Here is a 23680-nt window from a genome sequence, read left to right as displayed (position 1 = left end):
AAAAAATGTCAATACACCTCTTATTATCTCCGGTGGTCTCTGGAATTGCCAATCAGCAGTAAACAAAACCGATATAATCTCCGGTCACGCCCTCTCTCAATCTCTCCTCTTTCTCGCCATCACGGAAACCTGGATTATTCCAGAAAATACTGCCACCCCAGCTGCTCTCTCCTCTGCCGAGCCTCTGGTCGAGGGGGGGGCACTGGGCTTCTTATATCACCTAAATGGACATACACAGTCACCCCTCTTTCCCATCTCTCTCTTTCCTCCTTCGAAGCTCACTCTTTCACTGTATCCCTACCATTAAACTTAGCATCATAGTCATTTACCGCCCACCTGGTCAGCTTGGTGATTTTCTAGAGCAATTAGACACCCTCCTTTCCATATATCCTGAAGATGCCACACCGCTCATCCTGTTAGGGGACTTCAATATCCCGGCCACGACACTTCAGACCTCTTTGTTCACTAGTTTTTTCTCATCTTTTGATCTCTCTCTGTCCCTATCTCCTCCCACTCATAAAGCCGGAAATCTGCTCGACCTTGTTTTCTCACGCTCTTGCTGCACTTCCAACCTCACTGTCACTCCGCTCCCCGTATCAGATCACCATTTTGTAACCTTTTCCCTTCCCATCTCTCTCCCCATTCCCCCCCCTGCACCTACTCACAACATCACCACTCGGCGTAACCTACAAACCCTCTCACCCTCAGCCCTCTCTTCTACTGTTCTCTCCATCCTTCCCTCAGTAGAGCAATTCTCCTGTCTCTCCACCAACCTAGCCTCCGCTGCACTTCTTTCCTCTCTCTCCTCCGCTCTCGACTCCCTCTGTCCCCTCATCACCAAACACAGAACCTCCCCTCCTGCTCCTTGGCTGTCCGGGGCTCTGCGTACCAGTCGTGCTGAGCTTCGGGCAGCAGAGCGAAAATGGAAAAAGTCTCTTCTCCCCACTGACCTCTCTGCCTACCACCTCCTCCATTCAAATTTCACCTCCTCTATCTCAGCTGCTAAGTCCTCTTTCTACATTTCAGAAATCCAGTCTTCCGCCTCAAACCCTAGTAAACTGTTTTCTACTTTTTCCACTCTTCTTAACCCTCCACCCCCTCCCCCCCCCCCTTCCCTCACTGCCGACGATTTCATGACCTTCTTCACCAAGAAGGTAGATGACATCAGCTCTGCTTTCCCCCCTCCAGTCACCAACAGCAGTTTCTCCGTCACCAGCACACACTCTCCGACCCCCCCCACTGGTCTTGCCTCCTTCTGTCCCCTCTCCCCTGAAGATGTACTCAAACTTATTATGTCCAACCGTGCTACCTACTGCCCCCTCGATCCTATCCCCTCCTCTCTCCTCCAGGCTATCTCCTCTGATATTTCCCATTTTCTCACTTCCTTCATAAATTCATCCTTGTCCTCTGGTTCTGTTCCCACTCTCCTCAAGACCGCTAGAGTCAAACCACTTCTCAAAAAACCTTCTCTAGACCCCTCCACCACCCATAGCTACCGTCCCGTGTCCCTTCTCTCCTTCATATCCAAAACCCTCGAACGTGCAGTCTCAGATCAACTCTCACTTTATCTCTCCCAGAACAATCTATTAGATCCCCTACAATCAGGTTTCAAGCCATATCACTCCACCGAGACAGCCCTCCTCTCAGTCACTCATGCCTTACATTCTGCCAAATCCTCATCCCTCTCCTCTGTCCTTGTTCTCCTAGATCTATCAGCAGCTTTTGACACCGTAAATCACCAAATCCTTCTCTCTACTCTCTCTCACCTGGGTGTTTCTGGTTCTGCACTTTCTTGGTTTACTTCTTATCTTTCCGATCGCTCATACCAGGTGTTATGGCGAGGTGCCCTTTCTCGACCCTCCACTCTTACCACTGGTGTACCCCAGGGCTCAGTCCTGGGCCCTTTCCTTTTTCTTTTGTACATCAGATCGCTCGGCCATGTGATAGCCTCTCACGGTTTCTCTTACCATTGTTACGCCGATGACACGCAACTTTTCCTTTCTTTCCCCCCCTCTGACACCCAAATTGTAGCCCGCCTTGCCTCCTGCCTCAATGACATTGCAGCCTGGATGTCCGCACACCATCTCAAATTGAACATTGATAAAACTGAGCTCCTCTTCCTCCCGGCTAAAGACTGTCCTCTCAGTGACCTCTCCATCTCCATTGAAAACACTACCATACTGCCCTCTCAAACAGTAAAAAACCTTGGCGTAATCCTGGATAACCAGCTATCAAACTCAGCCTTCATCGCAGCCACTGCCCGCGCCTGCAGATTTTCACTCTACAACATCCGTAGGATTCGGTCCTGTCTCTCAATAGAGGCGACTCAACTCCTGGTCCAGGCATTGGTTCTCTCCCGCATGGATTATTGCAATGTTCTGTTGGCAGGGTTACCTGCTTCTGCTATCCGACCTCTTCAATTAATTCAAAACTCTGCAGCCCGTCTGGTATATAACCTGCCCAAATTCTCTCACGTCACTCACCTCCTCCATAAACTCCACTGGCTTCCCATTCTTTCACGCATCAGATTCAAGTCTCTGGTACTGGCTTACAGGGCACTCCACCGGTCAGCCCCGATATATCTACAGTCCATGGTCAAGCTCCAACCACTGCATAGCTCTCTCCGTACCTCCACCCGTCCTGTCCGTCTAGCCCCTCCATTAATCTGCGGACCTGGGGGTCGCTCTTCTAGACCCCGACTCTTTTCCTCTTTAGCGCCAAAATGGTGGAGTGAGCTCCCCCTTTCGGTCAGCTCAGCCGAAACACTGCCTATTTTCCGTCGGAGACTTAAGACTCACCTATTTGGACTATATTTTGGCCCTTCCAGATCAGACCTTTCAGTAGAGCGCTGAAAGCGCTACAGCAGAGTGCTACTTTTCAATTGTTGATTGTTCACCATGCTTATTGTTTGCTGTGTCTTTATAAGTGATACTTTTATAAGTATTTGTTGTTTTTTACCTTGTTCATTGCGTGATATATTTTTCTGTATTGTTGCTGATAATGTGTATTCTTTGATTGTATATTGTACTGCACTGTATTGTATTGCATTGTAAGTCGCTTTGGACAAAAGCGTCTGCTAAATGACATAAAGTAAAGTAAAGTAAATATCTGGTACCGTTCTATTGCAAATGAGATTACTTTAGACATAGGCCTACCTTTTCTCTGAAACAGTCAAAATTCCGAATGGGGGGATAAGTGGCATAATACTAATAATAATAATTTTATTTGGTGACACCTTTCAAAACACCCAAGGTCATTGTACAGTGCATAAGAGACATAACATTCTAAAAGATCATACATAAAAACAACAGGCATGGCAAACACCAGCACCATTAAAATACAATGAGATACACACGGCAGGCGAATAACAGATTAAGTGCTGTATATGATTAAAGTGAGTAGGCCAATTTGAACAGGTGGGTTTTGAGGTGGGATTTGAATGTGGTGATGAAGTCAGACTGTTGGATGTGTGGGGGCAAGGAGTTCCAGAGTCTGGGTGCAGAGCAGCTGAAGGCCCTAGCACCCATGGTACTGAGGCGAGAGGTGGGGACGGTCAGGAGGCCAGCTGAGGAAGAGCGTAGGGAGCGGAAAGGGGTCTATTCCTGGAGGAGGTCAGAGAGATGTGTGGGTACTAGGTTGTGTAGGGCTTTGTAAGTGAGCAGAAGGTTTTTGAAGTTAATCCGGTAGTGAATGGGAAGCCAGTGGAGTTGAATGAGGACAGGGGTGAGGTGGTCAGATGATTTAGTGTGGGTGATGATCCAGGCATTTGGAGTCTGTTGAGCAATTTGGTGGGTAGGCCAGAGAGAAGAGAGTTGCAGTAATCAATCTGGGATGTAACATGTGTGAGGAGGACTTCGGTGCTGTGTTGGGACAGGGATGGGCGGAGTCTGGAGATGTTGCGGATGTGGAAGAAAGCAGACCGGGTGATGTTTTTTATGTGGGGTGCAAAGTAAAGGGTGCTCTCCAGAATGGGGGCTCTTGACTTGGGTGGAAAAGGGAACAGGGAAGCTGTCAATGATGATGATAGTAGGCCTAATTTTTGGTGGGTCCTGTGAGTATAATGTGTTTTACTGTGATGATTGTCTTTTTTTCTTGAGTAAGTGTGTTTATGTACTGTAGTTTCTAATGCAATTTTGAGTGTGACTAATTATGGATGATTTTAGGAAGTACCATATTTATTGGTGTCTAAATCTATTTTATGTTTGTGATGGGGATTTTTTTTATACAGATTTTTAGATGACTATATGTTTTGTGTTATTGTCTGTCCTGTTTTTAGAACAGCCTCCAGACTGAACAATATTTAGACAGTTTTGTTTGCATCAGTCTTTTGCAATCCTTACAATTGCAGTCACATAAGGTTGTGAATGTGCCCCAGATTCCCAAACACTAGCACAATAATCTGGTAGGGTCATAATACATTCAACAAAGGGCTGATACTGTATTTAATATTTGGATATTTGGACTTTTGCTGTGAAAAAAGTGTCCATATACCTGGACAAATAAGCAGTCACTTTTTATTTCTCTGTTCTGTTTTATTTTTGCCTTGGTTATTTTGTTTTCTAGTCCGTTTTTCTAGTCTGTTTTTGTGATTGTGTATTATGTATTATGATTACTATTATACTTGGATTAATGTTCCAGTTTCAATAAAACTTCCAATATTTACACCTTGTATTTCTGTTTTATGGTAAATGGTAAATGGACTGCATTTATATAGTGCTTTTATCCAATGCGCTTTACAATCAGTAGGTACATTCACCCATTCATACACCGATCGCGGCAGGCTGCCACGCAGGGTGCTGGCACATCATCAGGAGCAATTGGGGTTCAGTATCTTGCCCATGGACACTTCGACATGCAGACTGGAGGAGGTGGGAATCGAACCACCGACCTCTTTTATCCAAAGCGATTAGTGGACGACCTGCTCTACCTCCTGCCGCTCCAGGTGGTTTGTAATTTAGATCAACTTTATTTTATTGGTTTACCCACATTCAGACTATTTGGTGATGTAATTCAGCCACCTGGTATTTCCCTCTCCAAATATGATGACCAACAGAGTAAGCATTCTTAACTTATAGGCTATTATGCCACTTATCACCCATTCAGAATGACCTAATTTGACTGTTTCAGAGAAGAGGTAGTAGGCCTATGTCTAAAGAAATCTCATTTGCAATATAACGGTACCAGATATCTCCATTCAACTACTGGTCAGTGTTCAATAGCACCCAGACAATTCAGTAATGGTATAAGTTTCATGGATTTCTGTTTTTCTGATAAATGAGAGAAAAGTGATGGAATCATATGTTCCTATCACCACAAAGTACAATTTCCGCCTAAACTAAAGCTATATTTACAGGACTATAATTGATGATCTTTTTATGTAAATCATTTTCTGACTATTTGGTGATGTAGGGCAGCCACCTGGCTCATACCTCAGCAAATCTGATGAGGAAAAGAGTGAGCATTCTCATGTTATGGACTTTTTTGTCACCTTTCCCCTATTCGGACTGGCCTAATTTGGCTCTTTTTCAGGGCTTGGGGTAGTTCTAAAGAACAGCCAAAAAAACATTTTTTCCCCAAAAATAAAATTTGACAAGAATCAATTTCATTAATGGGAGACCCTAAAGATAAGAAAAATCATTGTTGTCATTTGTTCTACCGAGGGGTAGGGGTATCTCGAAAACTAAAGCCTTTTTTGAGGACTTGCTGTTAGACTATAGACGGTTTTAACTTGACAACAAAAACATTCTAAATTGAACCCCCGCTCACTTCCTGTTGCAGTGTTTGCTATGGACATAAAAGAAAAAAAAACATTCAAGTGCAGGACTGACAATTCCGTGAAAACCGTCTATACAGCTGAGCAGCTAAAACAAAAGTAACGATGTCGAGTAAATATTTCTGCAGTTTGCCGAATGCTGAGAAAAAGGAAGTGCTGTGGGGTTGCGCTCTGGTGAAAACCGTCTATAAGGGCATCACTATAAGAGGGTCCCCCGTATGTATGTATGTCTGTCTGTCTATCCCTACGAAAGAAAGAAAGAAAGAAAGAAAGTAAGTGGCCAGGTCACACCAATAACACTGACCAATTGTGATTCTTCGGTGATGATGTCTTCAGTGAGTGATGTCATCAGACAGTGACATCACCTAACGATTAAGCAGTGGAGCTGCTTCTATAAGTGACATGTGTCGTCGTTGTACCCAACTAGAAAAGTGCACTCAGTAGAGTGCAGATCTCCAGCAGGCAGCGCTACGAATAACCATGGTGAAACCGAAAATCAACTGCGAAGGGACCCGCAACGGGAAACACCAGCTAACGGGAGAACAGAGTTGGACACAACACACGTTACCATTTATTTACTTGTGTTGTGGGGTTTGTTTGTGTGTTTGGTCTGTGTTTGGCAGATCTACACACCAAGCAAAGCCAAGTGGTTTGTAGGAATTAAAGCAAACAGTGTCCCTTTGTGTTTTAATTATTTTGTTTTTTGATTAGGGGATGCTAAGGTTTCATATTTTTCCCGAAAATTAGGCATGAGGAAACGGGAAATGAACCCCTCTTTCCCGGGAAGCCCGGGAAATTTATCTATTTTTTCATGCATCAAGGAGAAATATAAAGTTCCCAACGTGACCGAGTGTATTATTTGGTGGCATTAATAATCAATTAAGCAAAACAGTGCAATTTAACATTAGAAATGAAAATATAGCCTATAGTGAGTGCTCTTAGGGTTTATATAATTCACCAATAGTGGATTGGAGTATGAATAAATCCTGTAGTAGGCTAACCATTTTCATAGAGAGTTGTGGAAACTGCCGTGGAAGGAATGCAGCCGTAAACGTGTCCTTGAATCAGCCCGTTTTCACACTCTTTTACTTTTTTTATCAACATGCTGTCATACCTGCTGGCACCACGGTGCTTTTGGATATTCTCCCTCTCTCCTCCCCACTATCTCTCTCCCTCTCTCCTCCCCACTATCTCTCCTCCCCACTATCTCTCTCCCTCTCTGCCCCTCTCTTCCCCACTATCTCTCTCCCTCTCTGCCTCTCTCTTCCCCACTATCTCTCTCCCTCTCTGCCCCTCTCTTCCCCACTATCGCTCTCCCTCTCTGCCCCTCTCTTCCCCACTATCTCTCTCCCTCTCAGGCTCTCTCTTCCTCACTATCGCTCTCCCTCTCTGCCCCTCTCTTCCCCACTATCTCTCTCCCTCTCTGCCTCTCTCCTCCCCACTACCTCTCTCCCTCTCTGCCTCTCTCCTCCCCACTATCTATCTCCCTCTCTGCCTCTCTCCTCCCCACTATCTCTCTCCCTCTCTCTTCCCCACTATCTCTCCCCTTCTCTGCCTCTCTCTTCCCCACTATTTCTATCCCTCTCTGCCTCTCTCCTCCCCACTATCTCTCCCCTTCTCTGCCTCTCTCTTCCCCACTATATCTCTGCCTCTCTCCTCCCCACTATCTCTCCCCCTCTCTGCCCCTCACTTCCCCACTATCTATCTCTCTGCGTCTCTCCTCCCCACTATCTCTCTCCCTCTCTGCCCCTCACTTCCCCACTATCTCTCTCTCTGCGTCTCTCCTCCCCACTATCTCTCTCCCTCTCTGCCCCTCACTTCCCCACTATCTCTCTCCCTCTCTGCCTCTCTCCTCCCCACTATCTCTCTCCCTCTCTGCCCCTCACTTCCCCACTATCTCTCTCTCTGCGTCTCTCCTCCCCACTATCTCTCTCCCTCTCTGCCTCTCTCCTCCCCACTATCTCTCTCCCTCTCTGCCTCTCTCCTCCCCACTATCTCTCTCCCTCTCTGCCTCTCTCTTCCCCACTATCTCTCTCCCTCTCTCCTCCCCACTATCTCTCTCCCTCTCTGCCTCTCTCCTCCCCACTATCTCTCTCCCTCTCTGCCCCTCACTTCCCCACTATCTCTCTCTCTGCCTCTCTCCTCCCCACTAGCTCTCTCTCTGCCTCTCTCTTCCCCACTATCTCTCTCTCTGCCTCTCTCCTCCCCACTATATCTCTCTCTCTGCCTATCTCTTCCCCACTATCTCTCTCTCTGCCTCTCTCCTCCCCACTATCTCTCTCCCTCTCTGCCTCTCTCTTCCCCACTATCTCTCTCTCTGCCTCTCTCTTCCTCACTATCTCTCTCCCTCTCTGCCCCTCTCTTCCCCACTATCTCTCTCCCTCTCTGCCCCTCTCTTCCCCACTATCTCTCTCTCTGCGTCTCTCCTCCCCACTATCTCTCTGCCTCTCTCTTCCCCACTATCTCTCTGCCTCTCTCTTCCTCACTATCTCTCTCCCTCTCTGCCTCTCTCTTCCTCACTATCTCTCTCCCTCTCTGCCCCTCTCTTCCCCACTATCTCTCTGCCTCTCTCCTTCTCTCCTCCCCACTATCTCTCTCCCTCTCTGCCTCTCTCCTCCCCACTATCTCTCTCCCTCTCTGCCTCTCTCCTCCCCACTATCTCTCTCCCTCTCTGCCTCTCTCTTCCTCACTATCTCTCTCCCTCTCTGCCCCTCTCTTCCCCACTATCTCTCTCCCTCTCTGCCCCTCTCTTCCCCACTATCTCTCTCTCTGCGTCTCTCCTCCCCACTATCTCTCTCCCTCTCTGCCTCTCTCTTCCCCACTATCTCTCTGCCTCTCTCTTCCTCACTATCTCTCTCCCTCTCTGCCTCTCTCTTCCTCACTATCTCTCTCCCTCTCTGCCCCTCTCTTCCCCACTATCTCTCTGCCTCTCTCCTTCTCTCCTCCCCACTATCTCTCTCCCTCTCTGCCTCTCTCCTCCCCACTATCTCTCTCCCTCTCTGCCTCTCTCTTCCTCACTATCTCTCTCCCTCTCTGCCTCTCTCTTCCTCACTATCTCTCTCCCTCTCTGCCTCTCTCTTCCTCACTATCTCTCTCCCTCTCTGCCTCTCTCTTCCCCACTATCTCTCTGCCTCTCTCTTCCTCACTATCTCTCTCCCTCTCTGCCTCTCTCTTCCTCACTATCGCTCTCCCTCTCTGCCCCTCTCTTCCCCACTATCTCTCTCCCTCTCTGCCCCTCTCTTCCCCACTATCGCTCTCCCTCTCTGCCCCTCTCTTCCCCACTATCTCTCTCCCTCTCAGGCTCTCTCTTCCTCACTATCGCTCTCCCTCTCTGCCCCTCTCTTCCCCACTATCTCTCTCCCTCTCTGCCTCTCTCTTCCTCACTATCGCTCTCCCTCTCTGCCCCTCTCTTCCCCACTATCTCTCTCCCTCTCTGCCCCTCTCTTCCCCACTATCTCTCTCTCCCTCTCTCTTCCCCACTATCTCTCTCCCTCGCACACATAAGTCAGGATTAAGCATTATCCCAACTCCTGCACCACAACAATAATCAGTCACCCTCCATGTCCAATCACTCAATGGGCTGTGTGTGTGTGTGTGTGTGTGTGTGTGTGTGTGTGTGTGTGTGTGTGTGTGTGTGTGTAAGACTGAGGTGTGTGTGGCGAAAGGTTTCCCGCGAATCAATCCCCCCCTTCACCCCCTCTAAATCTGTTGATCATCAGCGGACAAGGAAATGCATATTAGGGAGGGCAGGATACCCGCCTATCATCCCTCCACCTTGATGAAATATGAAATTACAAACGTGTTAGAAGCTGCTGTCCCTTGATGGGGCATGGGGGATTATAGAGAGGCAAAGTGACCGCCTACTTCCTGCTTCAGCACTGTACCAGAGATTTTCATCTGCCATTTATTTTCCCATAATAGACATTTCGTAAAATGCTTATAAAAATGTTTTTACTTGTTCAAACCAAACAGTTCAGCTATATTTAGAAACAGGAGAGACCACATAACAGTCGGACCAAAACGTAAAAGAATTGCGGATTTAAAGAAAATATTCTTTCAATGTCGTTTTTTTGAGTTTTGGACTGAGTGAAATGTTCTTTCTCCCAATTCTAAATATAGCTGACAAAGTAAAACTATTTTTATAAGCATTTTACGAAATGTCTATGGGAAAATAAATGGCGGATGAAAATCTCTGGTACAGTGCTGAAGCATGAAGTATAGGCGGTCACTTTGCCTCTCTATCAGGTATGGGCAACTTTGATGATAGAGAGGGCCACAAAAAAATTTCCTCGCTACCAGAGGGCCAGATTTTGCTGAGGGCTGGGGGCCGAACAGCGCCGGCGCGAAAAATTTGGGACATTTGAAGCCAGGTTTAGAGGAATAACAAATTTTAAATGAACAGTTCTGATGTCATTATTCAGTCTTAACCACCAATATTTGATCCTTTTCTCACTCACTCCTATGTCACCACCTGCTCTCGCTGCAGGGCTTGAAATTAACTTTTTTGACCACCTGCCAATATGGGCTGCTAGATTTTAAAGTTATCAGCCAATTAGAATTTCCACTAGCCAAAATGTTTTTCTTGAAATAAACCAGAATATGAGTGGGTTAATTTAAGCATAAGTATCAGTAGGTGGCCCGGGATTCTCAAAGCCTGTGTTGAGGTCACACGAACAAAAATGCACTCTTGAAGCTAAATAAATCCAAAACCAACAAGTTCATTATTTACATTTTTACTTCAATGTAGAACAGTAATTTCTTACACATGAGATTACTTTTAGCCTTTTAGTCATAAAGATTATTGAAAGATATTCCATGTTCCAGACTGAAACGCTATAACAGTACTGTAGAGTATTGGCCAGAATGACATTTGGACACTTATTAAGCGGAGCACTGTAATTCCAGCGCGGGCCACACAGGGGGGCGCTTGCGGGCCGCCACCCCTGACTATAGTGACGCGGTGGCACTAGGGCATAATTGATTATGTCTGCTTACAGCATAGGGAAGGGAAGGAAGAGGAAAACAATCAAACAAGAGAAGATCAGGGGGAGCAATATGACATGACTGACTGAGCTCCCTCACAAAAACAACTCTAGATCCGCTCTGTGAGTCTGAACTAAGGCCAGACTGGATCAGTCCCCCCCCCATGCCTTCCTCTGGGCAGTGCTGACTGTGATGTACGGTTCTGTGTTTGTGTGCATGTATCTTTTTTCGTGTTTCTCAGTGGATGAAAAGGCAAGGCAGGGCTAAATCACAATCACTTTTATGGCCACAGTATGCAAGATTACATACAAGGACTTTGTCTTCGTGTAAGTATATGCAGCGTAGCGGCCATATCAATATTCTGACATAAGAGGGAAATAGGAAAATATCTAAAAGACAAAATCAAACATTTCAAGTGCCGTCAAATATATACAATAGAGTACTGCAGGAATGAGTCCGAAGTAGCAAATCGCCACCATGTTGGTTCATAAGGGGAAAAGGCAATGGGATTTTAGGTTTCTTTTTTAAACGTGATTTTCAGAAAAGGCTTCAAAAGTGATGAAAGTGGTCCTCGTTTGTGAAGATTATCCTGCTGAACACAAATTTCCACTTCCATAAGCTTGTGTTAACTACAGACCTTATTTCATGCATTTAACCGAAATCCCCATGCTAAAATCCCATTCACTTTTCCCCTTGTGAAATTATGGCGATTTCTGGGTAAGCCTACAAAAAGACGTCATCCCTCCGGTACTCTATATATACACGAATAGGAGTGTTAAAGGAACACTCCGCCCATTTTCAACCAGCTTTGTATCATTAGAACATCAGTAGTATATCAGAAAACTGTAAACTGTTTTGAAGTCTGTCATTTAATTTGACAGTTATTGAGTGTTAAAGTGTGGACCAGTGACATCACTGGTCCACACTAACTCAAATAAATAACTCATTAACTCAAATCAACTCTCAATAACTGTCAAACAGTCTGTCATTCATCTAGTTTGACAGTTATTGAGAGTTGATTTGAGTTAATGAGTTATTAATTTGAGTTAGTGTGGACCAGTGATGTCACTGGTCCACACTTTAACACTCAATAACTGTCAAATTAAATGACAGACTTCAAAACAGTTTACAGTTTTCTGATATACTACTGATGTTCTAATGATACAAAGCTGGTGGAAAATGGGCAGAGTGTTCCTTTAAGTAGGCATTAAATATTAATTTACAGTCCAAGTTAAACAGGCATTAAATAGGAATTGACAGTCCAAGCAGTGTGCGATGTAGTTAACAAGAGTAATCTAATCTAATGGAGTAGAAAGTTCTGGTAGAAGTAGCAGCTAAAATGGCAAAACATTGGGGACGCTGGTTATAGGTCAGAGACGTCAACTTAAGTCCCTAACATCATCTGACTATTTTACGGTGGATAGGTATTAGGTATAGCCATTACTATAGCCACATAATGTGGTTATACCTATCCACTTTCAAATAGAAAATCTGTGGAAAACATGTATAGTGAGAAACTAGCGGCATCAGGAGTGCATACAGAATTTCCTGGTCATGTGATGGGATACATGTTTTTTTCCTTCAAAGTAAAATACCCCCTTTTCACAACTAAACAATAAAACATGGATTTTATATTACTACCTTTTAGTAAAATCAAGACAAAGCAATTGTTGCCATATGGCAACGCTGTGCAAAAGAGGGTTAATGAGTTAGCTGCACCGCTCCAGGCAGAAGCAGGCCCCGTGTGCATCCGTCTTGACAGTCATCTTCTCTCTCTCCCCCCCCCCCCCCCCACACACACATACAGAGATCCTGAGCGGAGGTGTGTACGTGGACCAGAACAAATTCCTGTGTCATGCGGACACCATCCACTGGCAGGACATTGTGAAAAGCCCACGATTCAACCCTTTAGTGGTGCCCACCAATAGCAGCGTCACATGTAAGTAACCCACCTTTTTCCATACAAACTTTGTGGTCATTCAGGTCCCCAATCTTCATTCTGTCTAATCACCAACAATACCAAAAACACACAGCAGCAGAATAGAGGTATATTAATGATATAGTTTTCTTCATCAGTTGCCCTTAATGTCTATAAGAAGACTGTATCTAAGCGTGCCAAGTGCCCACGTGTGAGCGGTGAAAACACCGGTGGTACACCATCACCCCTTTGACCCCATTCTGTCACCCTGCTTACAGTAACACGTCACATCAATGCCCTACTGCCCAATCAGCTAAAAGACTAAGCCTCAATAAATGCTTATGGTTATCAGGGGATTTATTAGGGTAAAAAAAACATGAAACTTAAAAATGTAATCTGTCAGGGGTCATAGTGGTGAGAAACTGCTGCTCATCTGACCTCATTTTGCCCATTCATTCATGTTCCCAATCGCGGGCACTTTTTTGTTTTTAATCCTGCGCTCATGCTGCTTGACTGAGCCCCAACGTTTTTGTTAGGAATGTTCTTCTTGTTCTTGTTCCTGTTCTTGTTCTTCATTTTCCTCCCTAAAATGATCTGTACCTCAGAAACTGAAAGTGCTACAGCAACCAAATTTGCTGGATAGGTTTCAAATCTACTCTACTAAGGCAAAATTACACTGATTTTGCCAGCTGTTGGCGCTATAACAAGCAGCTTAATATTTTGGCCAATGAGTCCTAAATCTTTGATTTCTTGATCTTTTTTTAATTTCTTGGCTCAAGAAATGATGGCCCATGATTATTTTCTCAAATTTTACACTTTTTTTTAATGCCTCTGCCAGTGATAGCCGTGGTCGGAGGCAATATGTTTGTGCCGTCCGTCTGTACATACGTTTGGCAAATTTGGCTCAAACGTTTGGCAAATTTGACAAATTTGGCTCAAACGGCCACTTGAACTCAAGGATGAACTGATTAGGTTATGGTGGTCAAAGGTCAAAGTTCAAGGTCAATGTGACCTCACGACCACCTGTTCCATGCTCGTTAACGTCTCAGGAATGCCTTGAGGGAATTTCTTCAAATTTGGCTCAAACATCCACTTGGACTCAAGGATGAACTGATTAGAAGGTCGTAGAGAGTCAGGGTTTGAGTGGTGGGTAGAGGGAATGGCTAGGGGGGTGTGGGTGGTGGGAGGGGGCATAATCAGTAAGGGGGCGGGACTAGGGAAAATGGTATCTGTGCTTGTATGAGTCTGGACAGACATGGATGTGGACTGCAACTTCACTTGTTGGCGGAGGCATACAAACGAGGTGGTTATTACTAGTCCCGCCCCCCCCCCCCTTTTTTTGTGCTTTTTGTCCTCCAAAGTTGACGTAAGCTCAACAACATTTTGCACACACCATGTACTTCCTAGAATCAATTATGGCTATTGCCTAGGTTTTGTGTGTGTGTGTGTGTGTGTGTGTGTGTGTGTGGGGGGGGGGGGGGGATGGCCACAGTGCACAAATGTAAATTGATGGTAAAGACGTGCAATCATTTCTAAACGCTTCATGCTAGAGTAACTAATTTGCCCAATGTGTTTGGACTGCACTAATGGCCACTTGCGGCTATATTTCTATCTGTTATTGTTATCATGCATTTTCAAGAATGAAATTCTCTGCATGTCCTTGGGTTTCTCTTTCAGAGCGCTCGCCGCTGACTTGATATTCTGCACGACTGCTTTAACGCCCCGCCCCCCTTTCCCCTCCATCGACCCGCAACTTGATGCATTTTGGTCGCCCAACTCCTGTGCAAGCCCTCTGCTCTGCCAGAAGATCAAGGGTCTCCAAACTTGTAATCCTTCAACTGAGAACATAATCTCCATCCCGGTCATTGGGGAGATGCCAGCGTTCTGTTGTTTTTGTTATTGTTGACTTATTTGTGCCACACTTCTTATATTTTATTGACCTGTTTGTTTTTCTAAGCAAGGGACTAGAAATCCATGCCCCATCGATTCAAGTTGAAAAGCCCCCTTTCGTCTTTTGCCCCGCGACCACCCCGTTATGGCAGCGTTCCCGACATCTTAACCTCTGAGGCTGTTTTAAAGAAGCTGTGAAAGATGATGGGACAGTTTTACTCAAGGTCACTGACAATTTAGAAGTCGAGACGGCAAAGACCCCCGGGCGCTAAATGAAGGCGTGACTTCGCGGGGCAGACAGCTCTGAGGAGAGACAGAACTAAGTGGAGCCGAGGTGCTGTAGACTCAGCAGTGGCATACAACCGCTTGTCCCCGACTGACATTATTGATATTATTATCCTGTATGCTACCTTTTATACAGTCAAAGCTGTCAAGCACTCAAGCATTGTCATGAGTGTTAGTTTGAGGGGAAGATTGGGCATGGAAGAAGACAAAAAACAGAGGCAGATCGACACACAGCAAAGCAGCAGAGAAGGAAGCGATGAGTCAGTGAGGGTCGGGCGCGGGACGAGAGGGACTAAGTGTGCGGGGGAGAGAGGGATGGAGGCACAGAGAGGAGGAGGGCAGGTGATGGAGAGGCGCATGTCGGGGAACAGCCTTGACTCTAATAGCTCTCATCTGGAGTGGCTGATGGACAGAGGACACCACTTCTGCGCTCATCCAGGCTCACTTCCCTCTCAGTCAATTATCAGCCGGTCAATTAAGTCCTCCAAAAAAGCACCTGCTAATGCTGCGAGGGCCCCCCTTTCATTTAAAAACTACAGCCGCGTGCTGTGCTGACGCGGAATAGAGAGATACGAGTTATTATCTTCTTCCCCGAAACAACCGGTGCTATACGATTATTCAAGTTTCTGGGTGTTCCAGTTATGACTAGAACAGCACAGGTTTATTTTAAAACGATATAATACTGATTATAATCATTATCATGCACTCACAATATGCTTATAATGCACTTTACTGTATGATCTTCCTAATAATGCCGTCAAGTTAAGGAGAATTCCGTTTTTTTATACCCTGGACTTTATTTCTAGCTTTAAATATGATTTTTAAGTCACCCTGACAAGTTCGGTTTGATATTATTTGCTAAAACGATGTTTTGAACTGCGACCTGAAAATGAGGAAAACGGGGCATGTGAAATCACTGTATTTATGTGGCTGTAAATAGATTATTTTCCGACACACAGCGGCTCATATGCTTATTATATCAGAGAGGCAACGAGAATATGAGCGATCTATTTACCTGTTTGCTGTCTGTCACATAGATAGCAGCTCCCGCCGTATTCCCGACTGCTGCTTGTAATCCATATGACGTTATTCCATACAGGTGGCCATCAAATTCAAATGAATCGTCTATATTCTCGAAAATGGATAAATATGAGGAGTGTATATCATGCTAAGCTACATAACCGCTACAGTGAACCCTGCAACTCACCCAGATGTACTTCTTTTTCTTCTTCTTCTGTTTGGTTTTATGGTGGAACAGAAGTGTTACCCAACAATCCAATGCTATTGAAAGCTGTCTTCGCCTCAGCCTTTTTGACACACAAAAATACATACACACTGCACACACACACACACACACACACACACACACACACACACACACAGATTGATTTTTAATAAAAAGTCAAAATCACATTGATATATCAGCACACTGTTGGAGTGGTACAACCCATTCATCAGTCTAACCCTATAGCCCACACTGGTAGTATTATTGACATCTCTGAATGGATATGCCACTCATGGCTTTCCCTGATGTTGCCTGCAGGTCAGAAGTGCCATCGCTCCTGTAATGGACGCTGCTGGGGACCCAAGGAGGACCAGTGCCAGAGCTGTGAGTACACAGTTATATTTAATGTTGTAACTGAACTAAGAAGAGACACCATTTGACCCTCATTTAACTTCATGGTACAATTTAGGATTGATTTTAACCATCGACTGTCTAAAAATATGGACAAGCTCAACGTGACATCTCCCATTTTCACGTTTCACGTTTTGAAGCCTAAGTGTGGCCGTCACCATCTTAGGGCCCTTGTGCAGCTCGCGTGAGATGGGTAGCCTGATATTCAGACTGAATTGTCAACTCATAAACTCATGTCCTCTTCTAGTCTGAGATTGCACTCACTTCAGAGCATTTCTATGAGGGGCGGGCTTCGCTCTTCCCTAACCAATCACTAGAGACCAAGGTGTCCACGGCACCTGGCCGGCGCGGCAGCCGTCTTGCTACATCGCTGCCTGCTGGAGCTGATTCTCTCTGGGCTCCCTGGCTAACACACCAGTCTCATGGTTCTCTCTGGGCTCCCTGGCTAACACACCAGTCTCATGGTTCTCTCTGGGCTCCCTGGCTAACACACCAGTCTCATGGTTCTCTCTGGGCTCCCTGGCTAACACACCAGTCTCATGGTTCTCTCTGGGCTCCCTGGCTAACACACCAGTCTCATGGTTCTCTCTGGGCTCCCTGGCTAACACACCAGTCTCATGGTTCTCTCTGGGCTCCCTGGCTAACACACCAGTCTCATGGTTCTCTCTGGGCTCCCTGGCTAACACACCAGTCTCATGGTTCTCTCTGGGCTCCCTGGTTAACACACCAGTCTCATGGTTCTCTCTGGGCTCCCTGGTTAACACACCAGTCTCATGGTTCTCTCTGGGCTCCCTGGCTAACACACCAGTCTCATGGTTCTCTCTGGGCTCCCTGGCTAACACACCAGTCTCATGGTTCTCTCTGGGCTCCCTGGTTAACACACCAGTCTCATGGTTCTCTCTGGGCTCCCTGGCTAACACACCAGTCTCATGGTTCTCTCTGGGCTCCCTGGTTAACACACCAGTCTCATGATTCTCTCTGGGCTCCCTGGTTAACACACCAGTCTCATGGTTCTCTCTGGGCTCCCTGGTTAACACACCAGTCTCATGGTTCTCTCTGGGCTCCCTGGTTAACACACCAGTCTCATGGTTCTCTCTGGGCTCCCTGGTTAACACACCAGTCTCATGGTTCTCTCTGGGCTCCCTGGTTAACACACCAGTCTCATGGTTCTCTCTGGGCTCCCTGGTTAACACACCAGTCTCATGGAATAGCAGATTCCGGACCACAATAAAAGATGAGATGACTTGGAAGTTAGCGAGGATGTACAGTAGGACTGAAGTGATAAGTTCTGAAAATATGTGTCTCATTCCAGCATCGGTTGTACTGCGGTTGTAAAGCGCTAACGTTAGTGCTCGCTAATGCTAACGTTAGACTAGCACAGCTGCCTTTCATAGACAATATGAACAACCGATACGTTTAGCTGGAATAAGTAATGAAGGCACACATTTTCAGAACTTGTAACGTTAGTCCAACTTACTTGCTGACTTCTCCAAGTCCTCATTTTTGTTTGGTCCGTGTAGCCTTTGCTAGGTGACATTCATACAACTCTATCGTCTATTTTAAACTCCCGAGTTACAGTATATATACGAATTCACACAAACAGACACGCATGCATGCATGCACAATTTATATATTTAGTATTATTCAACATGTGAAACATCTATATACACAACATAATCACCAGTAGCATAAATCACTTCCAATATCAAAGCCAGTAAAGTATCTAGTCTGTCTCCCTGCTCTTGTCTTTCTCCCCTCGGTTCTTTTCTGCACCTCAACTCAAAATCCTCATCTTAGACTTACAGACTGATTTCCCCTGCTGCCTATTCTTTAGCAGCTGCACTGCATGAAGTCAAAGTGGTAGACACAGCACATTCAGTGTATGTGTGCTGATGTGTGGACTGTGAACATGTAAGGCACTCAATATATCATGGTATGGGAACGGCATTTTATGACAGACTGGGTTAGTTTGAGAAACACACACGCACACACAGATGCAATGCTGTAATGCTGAGTAACAGTAGGCTGATGTAGTTGTAACAAATACACCAAGTTTCTGGGAATTGCCTGGCATTTGCACCAAAAAATAGACGTCTGTAGGGTCACTAGGGTGCCGAGTGCCCAGGTCACCGATGATGTCATACGTGGGCCAGTGGCCAGGTCGAAAGAAAGTAGCTGGCTTGCCAATTATGTCATACAATGGCCAGGTCGCCGATAATGTCATACGTGGCCACTATGGATCAGTGGTTGCCGATGACAGTTCTAGAGGCTGCTATTCACCTTATTATTTGCCCACGCTAGGACGCTTCTGCATGACGTCATTTTGTAATCGTCTTTCCGTTTTAGACCCGGAAGTAGATTACGCCTACCTTAATCATTTTATGAACTTGCCAAAAAGCTGTTTTCAAGCAAAAAAACAAACTGTTTTAGTTTTAATATATTTTAGGGTGAGAACGTAACATTCCAAATACGTTTTGTTTTGAACTGGGTGTGTGTGTGTGTGTGTGTGTGTGTGCGTGTGTGCATGTGCCTGTGTGTGTGCCTGTGTGTGCGTGTGTGTGTGTGTGCACGTGTGCGCCTGTGTGCGTGTGCGTGTGCCTGTGTGTGGAGAGAGACATGCCAAACACCAATTGCGTCTAACGCGGAAGAGAGAAAAAGTGGGGGTGGTGAATAGAGATGTCATGTATCATCGATCATGTCAGTTAAGTTAAGTTATCCTTTATTTATCCCCTTGGGGAAATTCATCCTCTGCATTTGACCCATCCTCTACTAGGAACCTTCCTAGAGCTGGGAGCAGTGGGCAGCCACTTTGCAGCGCCCGGGGACCAACTCCAGTACTTTTTGCCAGTACCTTGGCCAGGGGCACTGACAGGAGTATTAACCCTAACATACATGTCTTTCTTTGATGGTGGGAGGAAACCGGAGCACCTGGAGAAAACCCACACGGACACGGGGAGAACATGCAAACTCCAAACAGAAGGGACCTGGGACGGACCGGGGTTCGAACCCGGGACCTTCTTGCTCTGAGGCAACAGTGTTAACCACTGAGCCACCGTGCCGTCCTAAATAATAATGTCATAAAACACTGCTGATGTCATAGACAGTGATGAGGCTTGGTCGCCGACCTGGCCACATTATTTCATAATTATGTTATAAGGGGGATGTTGATGTCACCAGTGATGTCACTTGAACAATTGTGATGTCATTGGTGATGTCATCAGTGATGTCATCGGTGTGACATCACACAAAAATGTGATGTCATGCACAAACACAATGAGATCACATGCCCAATTCTAGTATAGATTTGCGGTCCGTGATGTCATAAATCACTGATGATGTCATACCCACTGATGATGTCATAGACATGCACTTTGCCAAGTGAAGGCGGGGGGACGACTTGGAGTCGTCTTTCAGACATAAAAATGCAACTGATAGAATGTGCACTGCTTGTAGCACGATACTAACGATCTGTCTGGAAAGGCAGATTGTGGAGCCATTCTAATCGTTAACGATCTAATATCGTCATATCGCCCACCACTATTTCATAGTAACGTTAAATCGATATGTGAGTGACACTCCGCAGCCCTCAGATATATACTTCTACTATAGAGAGATTATTATTATTTTTAAAAGCCAAGTAAAAACAATGTAACAGTAAGTAATATCTGTTTTACTACTTAAATAATCTATTATTTGCATAAAGTGATATATATCCACTTAATTAATGTGTCATATTATGCATAAAATGTATAGCTTAAAACACGTATAGTGTGTGCTATACATTTACATATATAAAATGTGTGCTTTCATGGAAACTGGGTTGGGAAAACAATACACGCGACCAGCTCACTACTACTAATGGATATCAACGATGGTCTTAATGTGGGGGGGGCGTATATTTAAGCAATATAGCATGAGAGCAAGTGTGTTGTGATGAATATATCCCGCTGATAAGCTGTTATCCCACGAGGCCGCAGGCCGAGTGGGATAACAGCTTATCAGCGGGATATATTTCACAACACACGCTGCTCGAGTGCTATATTGCTTTTATGAAACGGTTTCCAAGTATAATAATATAATAATAATAATACTATAAGTCCGACTGGTATTCTGATAGAGTCAGTTGAAACACTACTGTAAGGCGGGACCTCTAGCAAGAAGATAGACGTGCGGGTGATTTGATTGGATCGTTCTGGAGACTGAAGTCGACATTGGCCAATCCTGGCGCTTGCTGAGAGCTTTTTGCAAAGCCCGACACCAGAGCCGTATGCCGACACTAGCTCTGGCCGACACCAAGTAATGTTACGTCTTATTTAGAAATGCGGGGTTAAGAGTGAGGGCGCGCGAGAGAGGGGTTAAGACATTAGCCCGCGTCTATTCTTGTACAAAACATCATTTTCTGCGAAGTATTAGTAAAGTTATAAGCGAAGATCGATTCACAAGGATCTGAAAGCTGTCTCCGCCATTTTGATTTTGAGGTACTTTTAGTAAGAGAGTTGCGCCATCATGCGTCCATAATGACTCATTGTACAAAGACTTGAGGACTAGTGACCCTCCATACAGCAGATCAGGAGAAAGCTGTTTGGCTCGAGCACAGCGCTGCCTTTTAGTAAGAGAGTTGCCATGGCAACCAATAACCCATGGCCATGGGTTATTGAACTCGGTTACTGGAATTATACAATGGCTGTGAACCAATCAGATTGCTTGATTTGAGAGAGCCGTTTTATAATCTACGTTCACACTCAAGCAATTGTTTTACCAGTAATGCCACTTGAGCAATTGTGATGTCATCATGTCATCAGTGATTCATGTCATCAATGATGTCATCAGTGAGTGATGAGTGATGTCATCAGTGATGGTGTCATCAGTGATGTCACTCTCACACTTGTGATGTCATCATTGAGTGATGTCATCAGTGATGTCACTTGAGCTTCCCTGCTGAGGCTATAAGTAGGACCGGTAGTCTGGCAAGCTTTAACTGCATTCTCTAGCTGCATCAATGATAATTCCACTCACACAACGACCAAATTATCATGGTGTTGGGGATGGGGATGGCGTCCTACTATCGGTCCTACTATCCCCCCCACAGCTCCCACGTAGATGCAGGGGCCACATGGGAGACGGATGGTTCTATTCACAACCATCTTACCATGAATACCCTACTTGGCTGTGGTTGGGCCCGATACGCCAGCGCCAGACACGGACCCCACCTGTGCGGACCCCACCCATTAGTTAAAATCAAACTAGGGGATATACCGTAACCAGCTTATTTTTGTGAAAATTTTAAAGGGAGATGCTAGAATGGACCGTCCGAAGGGACATGAGTGATGATTGGTTGAGTTTAGGGGTTGGGTTTAGGCATGTGCAGTGATAATTGTTAAGGGTCAGAGGCGGGGTTAGGTACCTCCGGCCGATCCCTTCTAGCATCTACCATTTTAAATTTCCCCAAATTTAATCTATATCTAAAACTAAAATGCACATGGGCATTGGACATTTCTTTACATGGTTGATGCTAGAATGGATTGTCCGAAGGGTGACTAGTGACTCTGAGGCAGGATGCCTCTCTTCTTGAGGCGGGAGGGCATCCGCTCGGAGAACCCCCCCCCCGTAGGGGGTTCTTCGGGAGTCAATACATTGGTGGTGGACTGGGGAGGTGGGTGGGGTGAAACGCGGCTTCCAGAGAAGGAATTCGATCAGCTTAGTGCGGCGCTGGAGGACAGGGAACAAGGACCGTGGGGCGCCCGGCGTGGCTATAAATACTGCCACGTCATGGCCTCGGCGCTGACGACATTAACGCCGTCACCTAGGCAAGTGCGTCACTACTGCACTGACGACATTAACGACGTCACGCTGGGATTACTGCGCTTGTCGTCACGCTAGGATTACGTGTGATGCTAAGGTCGCTATGTCTCTAGATTACGTGTGGCGTGAGGCAGCGTGACTGGTCTTCATCTTGAAACTAGGTCGAGACCATCATTTCAATCATGAGAGACCAGAGGGTAAGGTTAATCAGCAAGCTTTATTGGAGTATGGCATGGCGATAGGATTCATGGCCTGAAGCAGTATGGCATTAATTCTGATGGCGTGGCAGCATGGCAACTGATTCTTTGGCGTAGTGACTCTGAGGCAGGATGCCTCTCTTCTTGAGGCAGGAGGGCATCCGCTCGGAGAACCCCCCAAAAGAGAGAACCTGAAAGGCCGACCGGTCAGCTCGCCTCGCGATACGGCGGGCGCTGGGCGGAAGGCGACGCTTGTCGCCGACCGGTTGGCTTGAGAAGGCGACGCTTGTCGCCGAACGGTTGGCTCGAACCCCGCTGGGCGGAAGGCGACGCTTGTCGCCGACCGGTTGGCTCGAGAAGGCGACGCTTGTCGCCGACCGGTTGGCTCGGGCGACGCTTGTCGCCGACCGGTTGGCTCGAGCCCCCCTCGAACCCGCCCCCCCCGCGAACGGTTGGCTCGAACCCCGCTGGGCGGAAGGCGACGCTTGTCGCCGACCGGTTGGCTCGAGAAGGCGACGCTTGTCGCCGACCGGTTGGCTCGGGCGACGCTTGTCGCCGACCGGTTGGCTCGAACCCCCCTCGAACCCGCTTGTCGCCGAACGGTTGGCTCGAACCCCGCTGGGCGGAAGGCCACGCTTGTCGCCGACCGGTTGGCTCGAGAAGGCGACGCTTGTCGCCGACCGGTTGGCTCGGGCGACGCTTGTCGCCGACCGGTTGGCTCGAGCCCCCCTCGAACCCGCCCCCCCCCCCCGCGAACGGTTGGCTCGAACCCCGCTGGGCGGAAGGCGACGCTTGTCGCCGACCGGTTGGCTCGAGAAGGCGACGCTTGTCGCCGACCGGTTGGCTCGGGCGACGCTTGTCGCCGACCGGTTGGCTCGAGAAGGCGACGCTTGTCGCCGACCGGTTGGCTCGGGCGACGCTTGTCGCCGACCGGTTGGCTCGAGCCCCCCTCGTGACATGAGTGATGATTGGTTGGGTTTAGGCATGGGGAGTGATGATGGTTTTAAGGTGCTGACATGGTTCTGCGCAGCCTTGACTTGGAGCCTTGCCGCCGCCGAGTGGCGACAGTGAGACCATACTCGAACGTAAGCTTATAACTCAAAACACTAGGTGGCCTTTGGTACACTCATGTCCATTATGACGCTATCGTGTTGTTTACCAAGAACTTGCAATCATGTCAGTGGGGTTACATTTTA

The 23680-nt window shown here is 46.6% G+C and overlaps 1 protein-coding gene across 1 annotated transcript in view; it reads left to right on the top strand.

Annotated features, from left to right (window-relative positions):
* Nucleotides 1-23680, top strand: part of erbb4b (erb-b2 receptor tyrosine kinase 4b) — a gene marked incomplete at both ends in the record, with an annotated part of 355388 nt that overhangs the window by 120583 nt on the left and 211125 nt on the right. Inside the window, 2 exons of the mRNA XM_083638160.1 lie at nucleotides 12564-12695; nucleotides 16393-16458. Coding sequence (XP_083494286.1) covers nucleotides 12564-12695; nucleotides 16393-16458 — 198 coding nt within the window. The remainder of the gene's footprint in view (nucleotides 1-12563; nucleotides 12696-16392; nucleotides 16459-23680) is intronic.

This window comes from Poromitra crassiceps (assembly GCF_964638095.1).
Source record: "Poromitra crassiceps genome assembly, chromosome: 6".
Taxonomy (NCBI): Eukaryota; Metazoa; Chordata; class Actinopteri; order Beryciformes; family Melamphaidae; genus Poromitra; species Poromitra crassiceps.
This window is presented reverse-complemented; position numbering and strand designations above follow the sequence as displayed.